This window comes from Heptranchias perlo, chromosome 23 (assembly GCF_035084215.1).
Source record: "Heptranchias perlo isolate sHepPer1 chromosome 23, sHepPer1.hap1, whole genome shotgun sequence".
Taxonomy (NCBI): Eukaryota; Metazoa; Chordata; class Chondrichthyes; order Hexanchiformes; family Hexanchidae; genus Heptranchias; species Heptranchias perlo.
Genome location: NC_090347.1, coordinates 12,369,947 through 12,392,014, shown reverse-complemented (window position 1 = coordinate 12,392,014; position 22,068 = coordinate 12,369,947). Strand labels below are relative to the sequence as shown.

Below are 22,068 nucleotides of genomic sequence, written 5' to 3'. Positions count from 1 at the left end.
TACCAATCATTGGCAGATTTTCCCCAATTGACGTGTAACATGGTGTGCAAGAGCTGCCGTAGGACAATGAACAGGCCTTGTAAAATCATCTGTTCATATTGAAAACTGGATTTTAACTTCCCAAAGAAGCCTCCTGTAAAGAACAAAAGAACTTGCCTTTATATAATGGCCTTTTATGTCCTTAGGAGATCCCAAAGCAGTTCACAGCTAATGAATTACTTCTGACTTGTATAGGAAGAGGTGGCAGCCAATGGCAATTGATACTAGCTCAATTGCGAAATTTAAATCTGAGATAGATAGCTTTTTGGCAATCAAAGGTATTAAGGGATATGGGCCAAAGGTGGGTATATGGAGTTAGATCACAGATCAGCCATGATCTTATCAAAACGGCGGAGCAGGCATCAGGGGCTGAATGGCCTACTCCTGTTCCTATGTTCCTATATGCGCACAGTAAGATCCCACAAACGAGGTGAATGGCCAGTTAATTTGTTTTTGCTGGTGCTGGCTGATGGAGGAATGTTTGTCAGAGAACTTGCTCCTCTTTGAATAGTGCAATGGGATCTTGGGTCCACCTGAATAGGCATATGGAGGCCTCAGTTTAACATCTCATTTAAAATGCAGCACTTCCAACAATGCAGCATTACCTCCGTACTACAGCGTACTGAAGCCTGGAGTTTATACTGAAGTCCTGGAGTGAAGCTTGAACCCACAGTCGTCTGATTTTGGTAAGAGTTACCACTAAGCCAAGAAAGCAGCAATAGTGGTACAGCCAATGCACATTGTGATTAACTAATCAATCCGGTGCTTGAGGGTAGAGGGGCTTAAGCCAAAATGCTATGGTGTACAACTATAAGTGAAATAATGTGGAAAGGATTCTGGCAAGTTCCCACCGCCTCTAAATTAGCCCCTGCCAACTAATTATAAACCAGATGTAAAGGCTTTAAATGGAATACATAGACACAATTGAATGTCGGGATTACACTCATTTTAATAGTGCTTGCCTTTTCTACATAAATAAAGGTGAAACAGTAGTGATAGTCAGCTGTCAGAAAGCTGAGGCGGGGGGAAAGGAAAGCAAAATTCATCTGAAGTCCCATCTTAACCCCCAAGTACTTCATTTCCTGGCTAGTCATTTACAGGTGAAGTCCCCATGCACTGGGGAAGCAAGAAGGGGGAGAAATTCAGATTTCCCCAGTTAATGCTCCATCTTGAAAGAGATCAAAGTGGCCTATTAGAATAGTGGCATACAATTCTGATAAGTGTAAGCTATGTTGATGTGAGTAAATGCACATCACCTGTATGATAAAAGGCTTTATTATAAGATTTTTTTACAATCTAAACCCTGGATATTCATTTGTACTGTAATATCCATACAATAACAAACTTAAGAATTGTTCACTCAACTAGTAGATACTAGCTTCAAACTCCCATGGTTCATTCTTCAATTACAAATAAGAGATTGAATTCTGTCTATGATTATACTTATTGATTGCAGAGTCAAATAAGGGTAAATTTCTCAAAGTCCTTTGTGGTCTAACACCAGCAATTTGCATGCATGTGTTTCGAACATGCAAAGTATTTTCTGACGTACATGCACACCTGCTAGGGTTAAAAATTTTCACTTGCAAAAAATAAATCTGAAACAGATTTGCATGCACAGTTGAAATATATAATTAGCTGTTCAAGGGTCTTTTCGAACAGAATTTGTGTAGCGCCTGCATAATTAAATAATCTGTTCTGAGTGTTTTGGACTATCGAAATGTCTTTGTACAGAAGATTACTTCCAAGATGCATGGGAACTTCGGTTAAACTTTAGGCACGGGAATAGGAGCCTCTGAGTTTTAGAATTTCAATGTTGGAATTCATGGGCGCTCCACTGCCTCACCACTTTAATGCCCCAAAGTCCTTTTCTTCCTTACGAGGAAATTGAATCATTTTCAACTTTCCATCAGACACTCTTTGTGGCACAAGCAAAATACAGTTTGCTGCTCCCCCTGCCTTATTTCACCTCGGACACATGGCAGAATTTTCTGATGTTTATTGCTTGATTTTTCTGGTGGCATTCCGGTGAAGTTGGGCAGAGATCTGTCACGTCAGATCCCTGTCCACTTTTTTTTGCATGGCTGGTTTTCCAGTGTCGCTACTGCGTGTATTGACGGGTGGAGGCAGATGGGCCTTCTTGTTCCACCTGTTTCTTGCATTTTGTGAGGCACAGCTGGAGGGGGAAAAGAGGAAGAGAGGTTGCTGAAGAATAGAGTTCACATGCTACTTTGAAGTGGTGACTGGAGGATTCCATGATCGAGTTTGCTAACTGATAATATGGGTGCAACATGATGAGATGGAAGAGAAGCATTTAATGTCCTGATGACTAGCTCCTGATCTCCAACAACCTCCATCTCTGACTCCCTCCTGCCTCATTTTGCAAACGTTTCTAAGCTTCCTCCTTGTAAGGGGTGACGGGGTGCAGATTTAGGAGTCTATCATCTGTGGCCCATTGCTCTCTGATGTTATGGGCTCTCTTATCCTTTCAAAAAGAATGACCCAGTTGGCATGAGATGCAGTAAAACCCAGGTGTCAGCATGTAGACCATAACGGGGGTGATAACAGGTGTATGAATCAATCAATTGCATGCCAAGTAAAGTTTTCAGTGAGGTAAGGATGTGAGTGAAAAAATGCTGCAAGGCTGGAGTGTAAAGGTCCTTATGGTACCTCTTGGGCATTGATAATGAATTATGGAACTGGTTCAGTACCTTGAGGGGTAGATCGTAAGTTGAGTGCATTCTTGGAAGGTTTTGGTTGTCTGCACTTAACAAATTGGTACGGTTGCTAAAATTCTTGCAGTGCTGCATTGCGGTGCTGAGAACTTAATGGTCCTAATTGGATTTTGAAACAGGATCCCAAGAAGTAGACCATGTTTTCAAACCATGTTTTAAACATAGCTTCAGCTGATCTGTGATATAATCGCTATGGACCTATTATATTTTAACCCTGACGTGGGGCAGGGTGCGAAGTTGTTGCTGTGTTCAAACAGTAACGTGTTATCATGGAGTGAAGAATGCAGATTAATTTGTTCCTGACCTCCTGCATTGAAGAAGAGTTGCATTTATATAATACTTTATTGTATCTCAAACCTCTTAAGTGCTTCACATAAATTAATTACTGTGATGTTCACGTCTGTTATATAAACAAACTCAGCAGTTATTTTGCGCACTGCAAGATTCTACAAATATTGATAAGATAAATGACCTCTGCTTTTTGGTGGTGTTAGTTGAGGGTAGAATTTGGACCAGGTCACCAAGTGTACTTTCTTATACTGTCAGCGATCTTTTAACATCCATCTGGACCAAAGGTATCAGTTTAATATTTCAACCAAAGGATGGCACCTCCAACAATGCAACTCTCCTCCATTACTGTACTGGAGAGTCAGAATATATTATTTACTCAAGTTCTGTAAAGACCAGCAGTGGGAAGGAAGAAAATCAGTTTGGGAATTAGCACAGGGCTATTTTGAGAGCTCTTCCTAACAGGAAGCCATAGTACTTTGGATTAGGTGACCTACCGCACCCTGTCTTCCTGGCTGCAGAAGGAGTTTTTGGATAGTCAACTTTGAATGGTGGGATTGCTCTCAGAAGGTTACATAAAAATGGTGCTCTCCTGAAAGATAGAGTGCTCCTGGTTGGACAAGTAGCTCTGTATTGATAAGCTGTGTGGCTTCAGCTCATTAAATTCCAGCAGTACTTCTATGCATAAGTGGAGGTCCCTATGCTTTGGCTGTTGCCAAACTGCACCTAAGCTCTTTGGACTTGGGTAAGTGAGGTTTGTTCCTATGGGCAAAAATAGTACAATTTATGCAATACTGAACAAGCAGTAAGTCTGGCTGTGGGGATTTCTCAGGAGCTTGGTTTGAAGACACTTAGTTAGGCAATAGGTTTCTATGCATGTCAGACAACAGGAGAGAAAAGGTCCCTTTGTTAACTCTTAATATAGTATAATAAAGTTTCAAATGTGTTTTGGCTCAAGCAAAAGTGGCAGCACTTGACAGCAATTACAAAATGGAAATGAAAGCTTTGGAGATTCTGTTTTTTTTTAAAAATAGTTTATTATCTAACCAGCTCCATAGAGAGGATTAGAATAATGAATATTTATTGTTGAGCATCAAGTCCACTTTTGAATAAATTGGCAAAATGTACACTAGTTTAATTTCTTCAGTAAGTTATTAGCACAGGGTTCGCATTAAATTCCTATCTCTGCTATTTTAACTTAGTTATTAGTCAGAACAGCGCAGTCAAGAGTTTAATATGAAAACACATGGAAGAAACTAAACCCCTGTGTGATTTCAGTGGATGGATACAAATTTATTGTGTGTTCAAATAGGCAGTTTTACACCATCTGCATGTGGTTCAAACATATCCTCCCTCCTCCCCCCTCCATCCATATATTCAATTCAGTCCTGGCCACATGTGGCCTCAGGTCAAGAGTGCAGGTGGTCAGCATAGTCCCAGCCCTTCAGTGCAGCTCAGAACAGATGCTCAGAGGTGGATGAGAGTGACCTTTAGAAGACCACTCATGGAGTCAAAATAATATGCTAACCTCTGTCCTTATAAATGTAACTGGACCCCGATTACAGCACCAATTATCAGCATAAACAATGAATACACCCCAGGACACATTTAAAATAATTGACAAAAGAACCGGAAGGGAGATGAGAAACTTCTTTAAGCAGTGATTTGTCATGACTTGGAATGCATTGCCTGAAAGGGTGGTGGAAGCAGATTCAGTAGTAACTTTCAAAAGTGAATTGGATAAATACTTGAAGGGGAAAAATTTGCAGGGCTATGGGGAAAGAGCAGGGGAGTGGAACTAATTATATAGCTCTTTCAAAGAGCAGGCACAGGCACGATGGGCCGAATGGCCTCCTTCCGTGCTGTATGATTCTATGAATTGTGGGACATATACTGTAAGCTTCAGACAACAGTAATTCTTTGTCAACAGGCTTTGTTTTTTATGATATCCTGGTTTAAGGTGTATTATAATATTTTTCTATATGTAAATATGGAATGTACATTCTTAAAGTTGTAAAGAATAATGGAAATAAAATACTACAAGAGTGGTTAGGCATATTTATTTTATGGTACTACTGTCATAAATCCTAAACTGGTATGTTGTAATATTACAGTAATAGTACTTGAGAGCAGTTAGTTTAACCTTTTAAAAGTAAGGATGGTTTATTACCCTGATATTTTCTGTTGAGTGAATGAGCTATAGTGCACTATGCTTTGTTTCTTGCAATAGCTTATTTTTCACTGTACAAGACATCAACAATTCAGCACTTCCTTATGAGAGATGTGAACTATCATAAAAATCAATGTTACCAGAGATACTTCAATTATCTTGCTTCAATTCAGAACCAATGGTGTCTGGAAATGATTTGTTTCATCTGCCATAAGAGCATGTCATTACTGATCTAATACTATAAGATATGAATATTTTATAAGGTACTTGGAGAAAAGGAGGCATAGGAAGTGACTCACAATCACAGCAAGAGTCCAGTGTTCAGAACTGCATATTTCTGAGAATATACAAGGTATCAGTTGTATTTATGTTGCAATGTCAAGATTTCGTCCCTGCCATATACATGTTTACATAACCATATTCCATATAGTGAATTACTAGATTCATGAAAATTAAAATGTCAATCACCATGAATAATTAAAATCCACTTTTTTACTACAGGAACATAGGAACAGGAGTAGGCCATTCAGCCCCTCGTGCCTGCTCTGCCATTTGATAAGATCATGGCTGATCTGTGATCTAACTCCATATACCTGCCTTTGGCCCATATCCCTTAATACCTTTGGTTGCCAAAAAGCTATCTATCTCCGATTTAAATTTAGCAATTGAGCGAGTATCAATTGCCGTTTGCAGAAGAGAGTTTCAAACTTCTACAACCCTTTGTGTGCAGAAATGTTTTCTAATCTCGCTCCTGAAAGGTCTGGCTCTAGATAACATGAATACTATTCATATTTGTTACATTTTCTAATTTACTCCAATGTGTAATTTAAAGGTTTACAATTGTTATATGGTGGTTTATTTTCTTCCCCTATTTTTCCTCCAGAAGCCTCCACATGCCACTCTGCAGCATAGCACTGGAAAACATGTGAGGGGCAAGATATGTGTGGCCTTTCAATTTCCCTTCTCTCCACTTGGTGATTATTGAGACTGGGAACTTGACATGTGGGAAAGCACAAGTCTGAACAAGTCCCTTATTCTGTCTTTTCTCTTTCCCTCCCCCCACCACTTCCACGCCAATCCTCAACTGAGAGGGTGGTGCTGATAGTACTATGTAAACAGTCATTGGGATGACCATGAATGTGATGGAGATTGATTTGCCCTCTGTGATTTTGTTTCACCTCCCCACCGCTTCCCCCGCAAATGGGAAGTTTGATGTCTTTCTCCAGTGTTCTGGCAGGAATTGGGGACTTGCCACCTGGAGAATCTTGGATAAAAATTCTGTCCTGTCATTGCATAGCACAGCATGTTAAAGTCTCACATACCGTCAGACTGTCCAGAGATGTAACATTTCTATAAATATACTTATATAATATGAAAATTATACAGTACCCAGTAATCAATAGAAAACGTTGTAGCAGAAAATGTACAAATCAAAGGCTGACCTTCACTAATAATTGAACATTAACTATAGTAAATAGAGTTATTACTATGTTCTATAACTTTATTCTTTCTCAACTGGTGTTTGTTTACATTGTTTTTGGCTGATAACATTGATTAGCAGAGGTATGTGAAGTATTTGATTTTTATTAGGACTTTGTTCTCATCAAATCTTTGATATGATTCTGAGATGTTGTTTTCCCTGTTTATTGTCAAATCAATTTTGATTGCCACAGTTTTCTCACTTCTCAGCAAGAGGAAATAAATGTGCTTATTGTGCATTCATAATGATAGTAGAAGTGTTCAATTAAGACTTTGAGTTTTAATGGAGGATTTTCACGACTGTTATGAATACCACATACCATCTACCTTTGATGCTGATGTTGTTTGGTGGCGTTGTCCCTGCTCATGGACAAAATCAGCTTAGACTGGGCTCCTCTTCTGCCCCCTCCCCAATTCCTACCACCTGTTGCTGTGGTAAAAGGTTCAACGCTGCATACTGTGGGCAGGAATTCTTGAGATCTGGAATTCTTGCCCAAAGAGTGCAGTGATGTCCTGTTTAATTTGGAAGTGATGGATGAAGTGACATGATGTCGAACTCCTTACAGCAGCAACAGGAGGTAGGAGCTCCCTAGTGGTACTGAGAAGAGGGGAGAAGCCGGGAGCAGCTCTTGTGTAATGTGGGGAAAAGGTAGCATTAGTTTGGAGAAGGTATAGGGAAGAAAAGTGCCAGTGGGGAATTGGGTAGCACAGTGGGTTCAACACTGGCCTTTTTACCTCTAGGAGTTGGATTCAAATCAGCCCAAACTGGGCTTCCCTCCAGCTCCCTCCCCACTGTTGCTCTGGGGTTACCACAGCTTGTTGCTGTAAGAGACTGAACACTACTGCACACTCTGTGGGAATTCTTGAGATCAAGAATTCCCACCAAAGTCTTTGGCTGCAGTGGACCAATTTGAAATATTTTGGGAAGCTTCAATCCAGTGGGCGTGGCTTTGTACCACAAAAACTGCCCCTAATTTGGCACCAATTGCTAATTTCACTCAGAGGACGTGGAATAACTGGTATGGAAAACAGAAAAAATATCATTAATGCAGCAGGAATGGCTTTTCTTGAGTTTAGGGCCAAGGCATGTTGTTCGGGGCAGAGTAAAGGGAACTCCCAGAGGTCCAGTGGCAGCCTACCAACCAATTCTACTGCCCACCCTCTCTTTTTAAAAAGGAACAAGCTGTTCTACTCTGTTGGAAAAAGTTGAACAGTACAGCACAAAACGTATTAGTTCTTTCCTTGATTGATCTACCATGAGCTGCACAGGTAGCTTTTCAACCAGCAAGGGCCAGCAAATTCGCCCTCTAGTGGAAACCAGTTATTTAAAAAAAAATTGACATGCTTATTCTCTCTTTCATATGGTGCAATTTTGGCAATGTGGAATGTTTTGGATAATCACGGAGTGTTCTGAGACGGTAAACTTGGGGAATTCAAGCGTAGCAGAGTTGCCATTTGTGGTCGAAATCCCACGCTTTCGGGATGATCAAATTGCATGCAGAATTTGACCAACTTGTGAGGCTTAATTTAATGTGAATGTCACTGTGTGGTGTGGAGGTGTGTGTGTGCAGCTTTTGTTTTATTAACAGCAGCAGCACTGAAAACAGTAGCGTGACCTTGGGCGAGCCCGCAGCATGTAAAATTCAATAGCGCTTGTCAGCACCGGCTTGCGTGTCAGCTTCCCGATCACGTGCTCGCCACCAAGGCCCCGCCCCCCCCCCCTCGGCGGCTTCGGGGCGGTGACGTCAGGGAGGGTGGCTGGTCTGCTCGAGCTGAGTTGTGTCCCGGGCGCAGCGCGAGGGAGCCCCGTCAGCTGGTGCCCACCGGTGCATGAGGAAGAGGAGGAGCAGGAAAAACTCTCAACGATGGACGAGGAGAACTACGGTCAGTGCAAATAATTTATTTCCACCCCCCCCCCCCACAACAAAAAAAAATCAATGCAGAGGCGACGTGTAGCTGAGGTGGTAAAAGGGTGCACAAACCGGGGCGGGCTGCAAACTGGATTGCACCTTTTCCCAGTTCTTGCTCCGGGGTGGGGGGAAGCCCCGAGCTTGCAACAATGTTTCAGTTATGTTTCTTTTATGTTTCTTTTCTCTATCTCTCTGTTGCGTAAGACCAAACTTGTTCTAAAAGGGGAAATCCCGACCCGACCCGACACTCCTGGGAGCCGGGTCCAGTTTTTACACCACGCTGCCTCCCAACCACGCTTCAATGGACAGAGATGCTACTCCCTTTAAATCAACACGTGACAGTCAGTGTGAGAGACTTTTAAAACACATACAAGTTTTCAATCGGTACTTCTTTTATAGGTGATATTGTCATGGAGACAGATGCATGTAACGAAGTTTGGGGCCAGTAGAGGAATCGAGAATTGTATTTTAAAAATTTTTTCGCAGTAACCTAAGAGTGACACCGACACACAATTGTGGAAGTCAGTGACAACCAACTCATAGAACATAGGTTCGGTGCAAACTTCTTCGAAGTTGTATAGAATCTCAGTTGGAAGTGAGTGTGCTGCAAAGCAGGAACGCAGCCAAGGTCTCATGGTGATATCTAACCATGAGAGTGAACTTTGAGTGAGTTATAAAATCATCAAAATCTCAAGATTGTGTTATAGCTGTCAAAGAACATGTTACACACTCCTGTCTGCTGCTGATAATTTGAATTAGCATTTTGCACAAACAAAAAATTCAATTATCCAATCATTTGAATTAAAAAATGTAAATAATGCAGCAAAGTGGGAATTTAGTGATAAAATTCTGAATAATCAGGTAATTTAAAAATAGATTGTACATAATAATCCATTCCATATTCATATATTTTTCAGGTTGAGCAGGTATTTGCCATATGATTGGTGCGTTTTGCTACTAAAATCACGTTTTGCGGCTTTGTTTCTTTCCCATTTTTCCAGTTGTGTTGTGTTTTAATACCATACTGGAACTGTGCTTTTACATTTCCTAGGTTTTGTTGAGGGTCACAAAGGTGGATAAGTGGGGGGGGGGGGGGGTGTTGTCCTGGTTTGGTACATCATTTAGTGACTAGCAGAGAATGTGAGACTACCTTATTGATCTTCATATATTAACAGGATTTTCAACATCCTGCACATAATCTGCGTTATGACTGCAACATATTTGAGGGGTCAAGGTGACATCAGTTGAGTGATTTATGAAAGTGAAACTGAGATGTGTACTTGAGATTGGGCTTATTGGTGCCTTCCATAGCAAATTAGTCTGTTGGTGTTCACTGCCAACTTGTTATACACAAATGTACCAGAGGACTACTGAGATCTGTGGGATCATACCCAAGTGAAAGCACATTCAGGAGATCAGGGAAGAAAATTGGGGGGGGGGGGGGCACCTTCCAAAACTTGCCCACACCCTTTATGGTTCTTGTGGCTTGCATCGCCAAGCAGGAAAAATGAAATCTATTTTGTAAGAGTGCCTTTCTACAGGAAGAAGGTTTTTTGGTGTCACAACAGTTCAGTGTATTATCGTTCAGGAAACTGACTAGTCCATGTTTCATTTTAAAAAAAAAAACATTTTTATATCTTGCGCCATAATTCAGAGCTACTCCCATTTGACTATAACCAGATTTGGACTAACCTGAGAATACATATTGTAAAATGATCCTTTTACTCAGTTTGCGTAACTCATTTATTAATTATGTGTGTCATGCTTACGTTTTGTGACCAAAGGAAAAGTGCTCCTCAATTTTTGGTTAAACTTCAGTTCGATGCTCTGGATTTTGGCTGACCCGGTACATAAGGGGGCAAGCAGTTGGAGGACCTCCCTGTGGCTCTGCTCCTGGGCCTGGCCAAAACCATCGTTCATAGGTCCATGATGCGTAGGATATGCGGGGATGGTCGCATTGACTGCTTGTCTCTCTTCCGCGGCTTTGGGCATGCCTTGGTGGCCCTGAAGAGGGATCACGCAGAGTCCACCAGTAGTTTGAGACGTACCATGACCGGTGGGCACTGCAGGACACTAACTGTATCATTGATGAGGAAAACATGATTATGATTTGTGTTTATTTTGTTTTCTACATCTCTTTGTTTGATTGGACCACCTGTAGTAGTGTTGTATTAGATGGTGCCCTTCTCTTGAGGGAGGCATTTGGTAGTGCTGCCTTTGTCCATGGTGGCACTGGGTATTCAGCGTTGCCGTATTGGTCGGAATCAAAATAGCCTAAGAAGCATCTCAGGATTTTTCAATGGAATGTATTTGCAGGCCATAGCAAATTTAATACATATTTTAGTGCCTTCATACTTTCTGAATTTTGACTTGATTGCAACGTGTATGTTTGGTTGTGGATTTGAATTGTAAGTTGCAATATTTGAGAATTCAGTTTATACACCAATCCTGTATAATTGGGAAGTGATGGATGACGTGCACTTTGCCAGACTTGATAGGTCTCAGAGACAAAAGTTTGGGGTTAAATGTTTCATAAGAACATTGTTCAACAACCCATCCCTTTTTCATTGATTTTCAAGCCCATCCGTAGGATGCAGTGAAAAAACATTAAGGGTGGGATGGTTAGTTCAGAGTTCCTTAGCAGCAATTTGTCCAGGAATCTTTATTGCAATGTTAAAAAAAATGTGTAATACTCAAGGCAAGAATGTAGTTATTGTTCATGTAATAGCTGCAGAGATTTTTTTAAAAACTGAATTTTTTAACCGATTTATTTGCATGATTGGTTAAATATTTTCATTTGGTATTGAAGGGTGCATGTAATTAATGAGTGTATATTGTACTGAATTGTCATAATGCCTAATTGTCATTAAATCAAGTGTCTGTATTTAGTTGGTGTCATCGACCTTTGCTGTGCTTTGTATTTTTAAAACACTAGCTAGAAGCAGCCTAATAATAGATACTTTGTGTAAAACTACCTCTGTGACCATGAAGTTCCTGTCTTAGGACATTTATGAATGGGGGGTTCAGCCCAAAGCTGGTGTCAGTGGAGTGAAACATCTCATCACATTATGGTAGTTCTATGCAAAAACTTCTGCTATAGGCTGCCTCTAACTCTCCATTTTAAAGAATAAAGTGATAATAAAGAAAAATGAGAGACACTGATGTACAAGTTACTGAATTAACTGACTGTCCAGTAGAATATGATTGCCTTTTAATCTGTGAAGGATTCTGTAAATCAGCACCAATGACCAATTAAAACTCAGTACATCACAGTGAGAATAGTATTGCATGTTGTGTTTTAATTTTTAAACAGAGAGATTCTAATGCAAATTTTACTATGTTTCCATCTGCTGAAAAAAAATCTTTCTTAGCCTGAAAAATTGGTCATCAGTATGAGTGTTGGGAGAGGGAATGGCCTTCACTTTCCCAATCTGTCCTACCCTGCAATAGCTTGTCTACAGTCCTGTCCATTGTGTTTTCTCCCATTCAGTGTGGCTGCTGTGTCAGGACCATCTAATAAATATGGAGTTAAGAAAATAAAAAAAACTTAATTTCTGCAGCAATAAACCTGGGTAAGGGGAGGATTCCTGGATGAATGATGTCACCTGTGTAAGGCTGGAAGGTGTGGGCTTTTTCCTTATAAGGATCAAAGCCTGTGCAACAAGTTAGTATGGGTTTCTGACCAAGGTCTGACTAGGGTCCATGTGAAATTAACTCCAGGCTATTGGTTTTCAAACTTTTGTGTGTGTGCGGCCTCCTGCAAATATTAATACATTCCTGAAGATCCCTTTTAATTTCCGTAAGACTGCAAGCTACCCAAAGGGAAACGGTTCTATTATTGCAGAAAATGCATCTTTATTAGTGTACTAACCTATTAACTCTGGACCCCTTGGGATCTCCTCATAGGCCCCTGAATGTTCAGTGACCCTAGTTTGAGAAGCTATTCTCTTCATTATGAATTATTTAATGTAAACAGAACAACTTGAAAGAACTATGAAAACAATGTTTTAAGTTCATTCAACACACTTTATTCCACTTTTAAAGTTATGTTTAATCAACTGGTTACAGTTAACACAATGGCATTTTGTTTTGTTTCAAAGCAAGTTGAGGAGGTTAAGTTGAAAGATTCTGATGCAGACAAAATGCAACTGCACCTCCTGCAAGCAATAACCTGCACCATGGTAGGCTTCCCAGAGCTATCGTATCTAATGATCAGAGAGAGCAGATCGTAATCATTGTGATTTTTTTTCTTAGTATCTAAAGCGCCTTCTACTTTCACAGTATGGAACTCTTTACTCCTGTTGTACTTGTAATGAGATGAGAAGTATTGGCATTTATATTTTTGTTCACACCAACGAAGCTCCGATAATCTGATGCACAATTGCTGAAACATAGATCATAAAGTTTATATCGTACATTAGTATCTGCTAAGTAAAGTGAACATTATCCTGGTGGGATAATGGTAGAAATAATTTGTGACGTGACCTAATTGCATTTTAGATTTGGCCCATGAGAGTTTTGTTGCTGTAGGTATTGTGAAGTGTTTACAAACTCATGCACATTGTTCTTTAAATGTTACCCACAACATGGCCCAGTTGAAATGAAATGGTTCATTCACAATTTGTGGAATTTGTAACTGATTATTGTTTCACTGTAAATTAAGATCATATCAAGGAAAATCATTTTAAAATGCTTTGTTTGTAAAATATCTTTCAGGTTTTGACTAATTTAACTCAGGCATGGTGTATACAAGTATTGGATTGCAGGTATGAATCTGATGTGCGTGTTAATTTTTTACTACAGTGTTAGTACTTTCAGGAAGGATGAGGGAACTGTGGTTTTCTAAAGATATGATTTCAACACATAAATGGAAAAAGGTATGCAGAAGTTGCAAATGCTATGATTTGCTATTGGTAAAATTACTGTCAACATTTTCTTTTAAAGTTAGTGTTACCAATCATTTCATTATCATACAAAAGGACAATGATTCTATATACTTTGTATGAATGGTGTTCATTATACTGTGATGTGAATTGCTGACTGCTTGTGAGTGAATGGTGCTGCTGCCGGCCATTGAGTTTCAGGCTTGGTTGCACTGATGTTTGCCCTGCAGGTTGTACGTGATCATAGTGGCTGTCTATGGGCGGCTTAACGCTGGGCACTGTGCAGACATAACGGCACTCTGTGGGAAAAGCTGCCTCTTATTGTATAGGTGCATGTGCCTTTTTAGAACAAGGATTCAGTATGTAGTTTGGCAAACCTTCAATTTAATATTGATTTAAAACATAAATATTTTTACATATGGTTCAGAATTGACTACTTGAAATGATGTATAATTCTTAGAAGGTTTGCTTTTGGGCACTCTTTTTTGCAGGATGGAGTATTTCAGTACAGTTTTGAAATACTGTTTCTTTACTTACATCTGGAAATAAATGAGGTGGTGGCTTTTAATTGCTGTAACTATAAATTGTGAAGCTAATCCTGCATAACAGTTTTCTTTTTGAACATCACCAAATTTAACATTAAAGAATTTGCAGTTCAGATAAGTATCTTGTTAACAGACTGCTTTATCATCCTGGAAAATTTTGTATGTGATTAGTCACTGCCCTCAAGGTCAGTAAATTTAGAAGAGTTTAGGGTAAATTGTGTGTGGATTAACAAAGGACTGGATTAAATGGCCTCATTGGCTTTTTTTTCTTGTCCTAGAATTTCTTCTTTTAGAATTGTAAAGTAGATTCTTAAATCGAGCACTGCAGACATTTACTGTGTGCTTATTTTTCTCATTGACCATGTAGTACAAGACAACTTTATTAATTTATAAATTGTTTTGCAGTATGGGTTTTTTGGATAAGGAACCAGTTTTTAACTGCACCATTCTATCATGTCAGTACTTCTCAGTTTTCTAAGTGTGAGTTTTGCAGGTTATTTTTTTCACTTTCACTTTTATGCCCTGTGCCATTAACCAAGTGAGAAGAGAACATATTTCTTGGCCTCTGCCAAGATCACTCTATTACTGGCTAGTAGGAAGTGTTATGAGGGTTTTGATGCAAGCTTTCCACTCCACTCTTTATTACCTAGCTGAGATGCAGTGTCCTTGGCAATTACCAATCTCAGCTGGCAGTAAAGGGTGGAGGGGAGTAATGATGCCAAGAAAATAGATTGGATGTTAGTTGATCACTCATATCCCCTGTACTTTCCTTCAAGTATAAGATTGCAAGGAGTCAGTAATGGATTTTGCACGATGATTTTTGGCAATCATTTCCATTGTTTGTATGGGGACAAGGCCATTTCATATCATAGTTATCCAAAGATGATGACATTATTCACCTGAAAAGCATTTCAAAAAGCTAATGAAATTTGTTTTGGGACTTACGGTAGATTGCTAAAGGACCAAGTTGTGCTCTGCCTTATGTTGCCAATCCATCCTACATTCCCAAACTGTCTTTATCAATAATGCTTTGTCATTAATGTATTGTGACCCATCTACATCTAATTGACATTCCACTAACTACAGCAATTGATGCTGCTGGACTGGTATAAATGAATACATCACAAGCAAAAGTGAAACTTTTTTCACTTAATTTTGATAGGCATGATTTATGGGCTAGAGCACATTTCTGGACTGCTTGCTGGATAATAGATTTCAGACCTTCTTACTGTAGGCCTGTTGCATGTTATTGGCTATTAATCTTGGCAATAGTGCATTCATTTATTTTAAAATATGCAGGTTTTTTTTATGTAAATAAAGAATCTTAGTCCCTTTCTGCTTCTGCTACAAGGATTCAGTATGTAGTTTGGCAAATCTTCAATTTAACATTGATTTAAAACATAAATATTTTTACACTGCTAGCATATCTTCAGTGTTTGTTTTTTGAAACATCACACTACTCCGTTACTATCACTGTTCTTAGTATAGTAGTGGTGTGGTACAATCTTATTCTAAGCAATGGCCTTGTATGTCAGGTTAATTTGCAAGTGTTTTGCTCATATTAAAATAAGACTTCTAATTAATGAGAGTGGAAATGTAAAGAAAATCTTGACAGTTGAGCTCTACGTGGAAGAATTTCACCTGTCAAATCTGCCTTCCTTTCAGGGTTGGGTGTTGTCGCTTCAGATAGCTGACAGTGTGCAGCTATTTCTGATCTGTTTGGGTGATGTCCCACATACTAACCAATGAAGCTGGTTTCCTGTGATGAAATTGTAATTATACAATGAATGATGTTGGCTTCATTGTTGGGTCATGAGGAATATGGCCTGGGAAGTCAGGTTCAAGCCTTTATCTGTGATGAGTTGGTCTATCTTAGATGGCGATGGCATTGGAGCGCTGCACTTGGCTTGGCTTAAGTGTGACCAGGCTTTTGCAAGGGCGTGAGGGGAAGAGAATGGGGGTGAAAAAAGGGACTGAGCAAGTGTGGTTGTTCCAGATTGCTATATCCAGTCATTCTTAGCTGGCAATGCACATGTGTGGCTGCTGAAGGAGGGGAGGGTGAGGCTTAACTGTGATACCCTCGTGATTGACCAGTCCAGTACTCGCTGTCCAGGTTCATACATAATGAATGATGTGGGTAAAGGAAAACAGGTACCATCTATGGAAATAGCACCTTCAGGACAGAAGGAAAGACAATGGGAGAAAATTGGATGACCACAAAAAAAACTATAACACCAGGGAGAGGGTCTAGCTATTGTCCTAAATTAAAGCAGATTTTTGTACTTTCATCTGAAGAATTAGATTTTTGAGGTGTTCGAACTAACTTGCAAATTCCAGCACTAATTTTTGTAGTTGTTAAATAGCAACTCCATGCAGTTAGTACAGCAGATTTTGTGACTAATCTTTAAGTGTTCTGCATTAAGCATTTCCTTATAGCTGCTCTAATGTAAATTTATTAAAATACTGAATTCCAGCTGGCATTGATGTTGGGGGCGGTTCCATCTTTGAATTAATAGCAAATTAACATGGCTATTGCTAGCCCTCGCACCTCTCTTAGCCGTTCATCGATGGGTTATATATGCGTTGGTGTAGTTCGGATCAGATTGTAAAGAACAGGTAATTATTGTTGAAATGGATTAAGGACATCTGGAACAGAAGCAGGAACAGAGTCTGGCAGTGGCCATCTACGTTTTGGTTACCACTGCCATATCTTTTTCCCCTCCCGTTAACCTGTTTATACTTCAGAGGAAACGCATTAACAGGACGGAGAAAGTTTGTAAAAGAAAGATCTAGCTCAGGACTGGTGTGTGTTTTTGTGGGAATTGTTTACATTGACACAATCTGGAGTAGTACAAACACAGAAAAAGTTACAAAAATACAGTATCTATAAATAGAAAAGACAAGTTGATGCTTCAGGTGTATACCCTAATAATGTTTTTTCTGCTTCAAATTTCAAGCATTTGCTGTTTTTCCACCCCGCTCTTCTCCCTCCCCCCCCCCCTTTTATTTATATACTTTGGAGTGGAGTCGTGTTAGATTCTTATAAGAGTTGGTGGTAAAATGACAATTTCAGCACTTTCATTCCTTCCCACTTCTTTTTTCAATGAACTGTGAAGAATAGAAACTTTAACCGTCACATTGGAGGGAGCTTTTATGGGGCTGGGTTTGGGTAGTACAGTCTTTGCAGGAATCTGTTGGAGCTCTTTATTTTTATTTGAGAGGTTCCAGTAATCTAGAGGATCTGGTTTCCTCCAAACTATTGTTACTTTGTAAGAAATGTATTCCCCTGATGTACTGTGTCAGCTGAGCATATTAAGTTTTTAATTAAAGAAATGTTTCCATTGTCAATTGTTTCTGCTGGTCATGTCGTCTTACAGGGTTAGCTGAAGCAGCTGTGTGCACATAAAGACAAGTATGGAAGGCAAATTTGTGGTTTACAACCTGAGACTGACAAAACACGTGTTTCAGCTCAAGACAAGCAGGATGTTGCCCAGAACTTGGCAGTAAAACAACCTAGCTCATTACGATGGCCAATGCAGTAATTGCTGTTACACTGATGCCCTGCAGTACAATATAACATGCATGCTCAAAGAAAACTTACGCATGATACTGTTGTGAAAGCTGAGCCATGACTACGGTCGAAACAGATCACATTTAGTTAACTGGGGGAAACATTTCCTTGTGCTGTTTTGATGCAAAATTGTAACAAAGCAGTCCATTCTTCACATACTTTTTGTTTAAAAAAAGATAAACTTTTCAACATAATTGTAATTCAGTATTGCCTTTCATTAGGATCACTTTATTTGGTGAACATGTGCAGGCAGCAAGTAATGTTCTGTGTTGCAATGGGAGTCTCATTGCAACATGTGTATTGGAACCTTTCAAGCGTAGACTTGTTGTCAGATGTGTGTGGAACTGACATTTATCACATGGAAACTAGCCTTCTGAGTTTTTCAAATCTATCTTTTACTGTCATACACTGACAAATAGCAACAGCACACCAAAATACTACTGCTATAAAGCTGGAAACTTGAAACAAAAACAAATGCTGGAAACACAGCATTTCTGTGACCTGTGTGTTTCTAGCATTTCTGTTCTTTCATCAAAATATCACTTGTATGAATCAAGAAGAATGTGCTCCCTTTGCCCTACCTCAAGTTTCTAATTGTTTTATTATCAAAAAATGATTCTTGTAATCAAAGAAAATGTGTCATTCATTCACTGTGCTCTTTGAGTAATGAAAACAATGAACCTCGTGTAGTCACCAAATATGTAAATTTCAATAATCTGAGCATTATGCAACAAGCAGATTTTCCCCCCATAATGTGCAAAATTAGAATGAACCTGGAGTCAGAGCCAGTTCTACATTAGAATAAGGAATATGGATAGGACCAAAGAATGAGGTTGGAAAGATCTGTTTTATCATGATGTGGAGATGCCGGTGATGGACTGGGGTTGACAATTGTAAACAATTTTACAACACCAAGTTATAGTCCAGCAATTTTATTTTAAATTCACAAGCTTTCGGAGACTTCCTCCTTCCTCAGGTAAATGTTCAGGATCTCCTTGAAGCCTACGCATTTATACATATAGAACAATACATGGTGTTTACAGACTGCCCCTGCAACTGCCCGTTGCCAAGGCAATCACCGTGTTCAGACAGAGAGGTGTCACCTGCAGAACCCCCGAATACACATTCAACAAAAAAACAAACAGGAAAAAAACAGAGAAGAAAAACAGAGAGAGGCAGAAACATCCGGAAGGCAGAGAGAGCCAGCAAATGACCCATTATATTAAAAACAGATAACATTTGTTCGCTGGTGGGGTAACGTGTAGCGTGACATGAACCCAAGATCCCGGTTGAGGCCGTCCTCATGGGTGCGGAACTTGGCTATCAATTTCTGCTCGACGATTTTGCGTTGTCGTGTGTCTCGAAGGCCGCCTTGGAGTACGCTTACCCGAAGGTCGGTGGATGAATGTCCATGACTGCTGAAGTGTTCCCCGACTGGGAGGGAACCCTCCTGTTTGGCGATTGTTGCGCGGTGTCCGTTCATCCGTTGTCGCAGCGTCTGCATGGTCTCGCCAATGTACCATGCTCTGGGGCATCCTTTCCTGCAACGTATGAGGTTGTCTACCTCATACGTTGCAGGAAAGGATGCCCCAGAGCATGGTACATTGGCGAGACCATGCAGACGCTGCGACAACGGATGAACGGACACCGCGCAACAATCGCCAAACAGGAGGGTTCCCTCCCAGTCGGGGAACACTTCAGCAGTCATGGACATTCATCCACCGACCTTCGGGTAAGCGTACTCCAAGGCGGCCTTCGAGACACACGACAACGCAAAATCGTCGAGCAGAAATTGATAGCCAAGTTCCGCACCCATGAGGACGGCCTCAACCGGGATCTTGGGTTCATGTCACGCTACACGTTACCCCACCAGCGAACAAATGTTATCTGTTTTTAATATAATGGGTCATTTGCTGGCTCTCTCTGCCTTCCGGATGTTTCTGCCTCTCTCTGTTTTTCTTCTCTGTTTTTTTCCTGTTTGTTTTTTTGTTGAATGTGTATTCGGGGGTTCTGCAGGTGACACCTCTCTGTCTGAACACGGTGATTGCCTTGGCAACGGGCAGTTGCAGGGGCAGTCTGTAAACACCATGTATTGTTCTATATGTATAAATGCGTAGGCTTCAAGGAGATCCTGAACATTTACCTGAGGAAGGAGGAAGTCTCCGAAAGCTTGTGAATTTAAAATAAAATTGCTGGACTATAACTTGGTGTTGTAAAATTGTTTACAACTGTTTTATCATGCCAGTGTTATATTCAAGAGAAGAATCTACATCTAATAGAAGAAGCATTGCCCAGTTAGGAAGTTTAATTTTACTGAACGATTTCTTAATGCCATGGTACTATGTCAAACATTCGATCTCATAAGATACAAGGATTTTTTTGACACACTTTCTTAGAAGATGATGTTTTTTTTTTCTCTACGACCAGTTGTGTTGCAACTCATACTCATAAAAGTCTTATGCATCCCTGAACCTTGTATTTCACCCGACTGCCTCAAGTGTGTTCATAAAAGAACAACAAATTGTAAATGAAAGGGAACCTACGAATGCACAGGTGGCATCTTGAAGTAAAGGAAGCGAATGTCCTCTGATTCACCTCAGGAAGTGCTATTTACAGAAATTAGACTGTGTGGCCTTAAAGGGATAGACCAGGTTTAAACTCAGCTGCAGCTTGTCAGCAGAATTATACGCTGTATGTCGCATTGTGTAACACCTCTGTCATATAAAGCCAATCTGACCTCCTGTGAGCAATGCCATTTGAAAACTGCTGGTATGTGCAGGGAGTCTACAAAAGAACCCAAAGATGTCTGCTGTTGTATAACGGAAGTTCAAATGCTTTTAAGAAAATTGGCTTTGGGGTGTGGATGTACAAGCACTCTGTTATTTTGCTTTTTAGTTATTAATTGGGGAACCATTTGGCAACTAAAGAGATAATAGCTGTGCTTAAAAGCCATTTGGTACATATTCGCAAGAAATGACTATACATTTTTAATGTAAAAAGCCATTGAGCCTTTATGTATTCCCATTCAAAAAGACATTGAAGCCATCTGATGTCATTTTTCTTACTACCCATTAACCAGGTAAAGCATATATACACACAAAACATTATAGCATGATGCTGCTGCTACATGCTCAAATTTGCTATAATTACTTGTGTGTTCAGTGCACAGAACAACTGTTGAGTGTCAACTTATCTCTCAGTTGGGAGGTTATGGGTTCAAGCTCCTTTTCAGAACTTGAGCACTTAATCTCGGATGAGGTTTCGATGCGCTATTGAATAAGAACTGTTTTGTCAAAGGGCCAGTTCTTGGATGCGACGTTAAATTGAGGCTGCATCTGCCTGCTCAGGTCAATCTTTAAAAATCCAATCGCATTAATGCGAAGAAGTGCAGCGAGTACTTCTGTTGTCCTGGCCAATAGATTCTTCTCTCAAACCACACCAAAAGAGCCTAATTAACTGGCCATTTATTTTATTGCTATTTTAAGAACTTGTCACCCATAAAATGGCTGCCATGTTTGCCTTCATAAGCACAGTCACTGCACTTCAAAGTAATTGTATGTAAATTGCTTTTGCATGTTTGAGAGAGACATGGATTCTTTTTAATTTAAATCAATATTTCTGCTTCATTTTCAACTACTTCATTGGACATTTAAAAATGTTATCTTTATTTTCTCTTCTGACTAGGAAGGTCTGTTGAGTACTTCATAACCATGCCACCAGCTCTGCCACAATATGCATTTGGCATGGATCAAACAAGCTGTCATTCATTTCCCAGGTGATGTGGCACTTGTCAGAGCAACTGATAACCATAAAACCTCTTCAACATGCAGCAGCTGAGTTCATTGTTTGGGAATGCAGTCTGGGCATTATAGGTGCCTTCCCAGTCTCTGCCTTATGAGTAATTTGTAAACTCAGAAAACTTGTCACTTTAGATTGAACAAATTCCTGCAGCAACACTTGAGAAAATGTGTAATGCTGACTATGCAACAAAGAAGGTGAAATCTGAAAATTATAATCAAAATAATTTTATTGAAGCAAGAAAATCTGAGGGTGTACAAATGTTGGCTTTTTTTAACAAAAAAAATGAAATATGCCTGGATTATATCTGCCATACAGTAGTAATTCCTAAATAAATTTGCATCAGGAGTGCCATTAGTGTTTAAAAGTCACTGGAGCAGCAGTTTTCATTTTGGCAATTTACTAATTAGATTTTATTTGGATTGGAATCCTCCTACTTTGATTTATAAGACTTAATAGCGCCCACTCTGAATAGCCCTTAATGCTACATCTATTAAAAAAAAACATAGAGAATCTATTGAAACATGGTTTGAAATTCATGGTATGTAATGGAAATGATACTTCCTGCAATACATAATCATTAAAACAAATCTCAAATGTAAAAATATTGTTTTATCAAGAGGTCAAATGAGTTGAGTATATTATGTAAA

The 22,068-nt window shown here is 39.7% G+C and overlaps 1 protein-coding gene across 1 annotated transcript in view; it reads left to right on the top strand.

Moving 5' to 3' along the window:
• The first annotated feature begins 8,458 nt into the window (after nt 1-8,458).
• The window catches only part of cyth1b (cytohesin 1b), a 198,910-nt gene continuing 185,300 nt past the window's right edge, over nt 8,459-22,068 (top strand). The window contains exon 1 of the mRNA XM_068004021.1: nt 8,459-8,595. Within this exon, the coding sequence (XP_067860122.1) occupies nt 8,577-8,595 (19 nt within the window). The 5' untranslated portion in view covers nt 8,459-8,576. The remainder of the gene's footprint in view (nt 8,596-22,068) is intronic.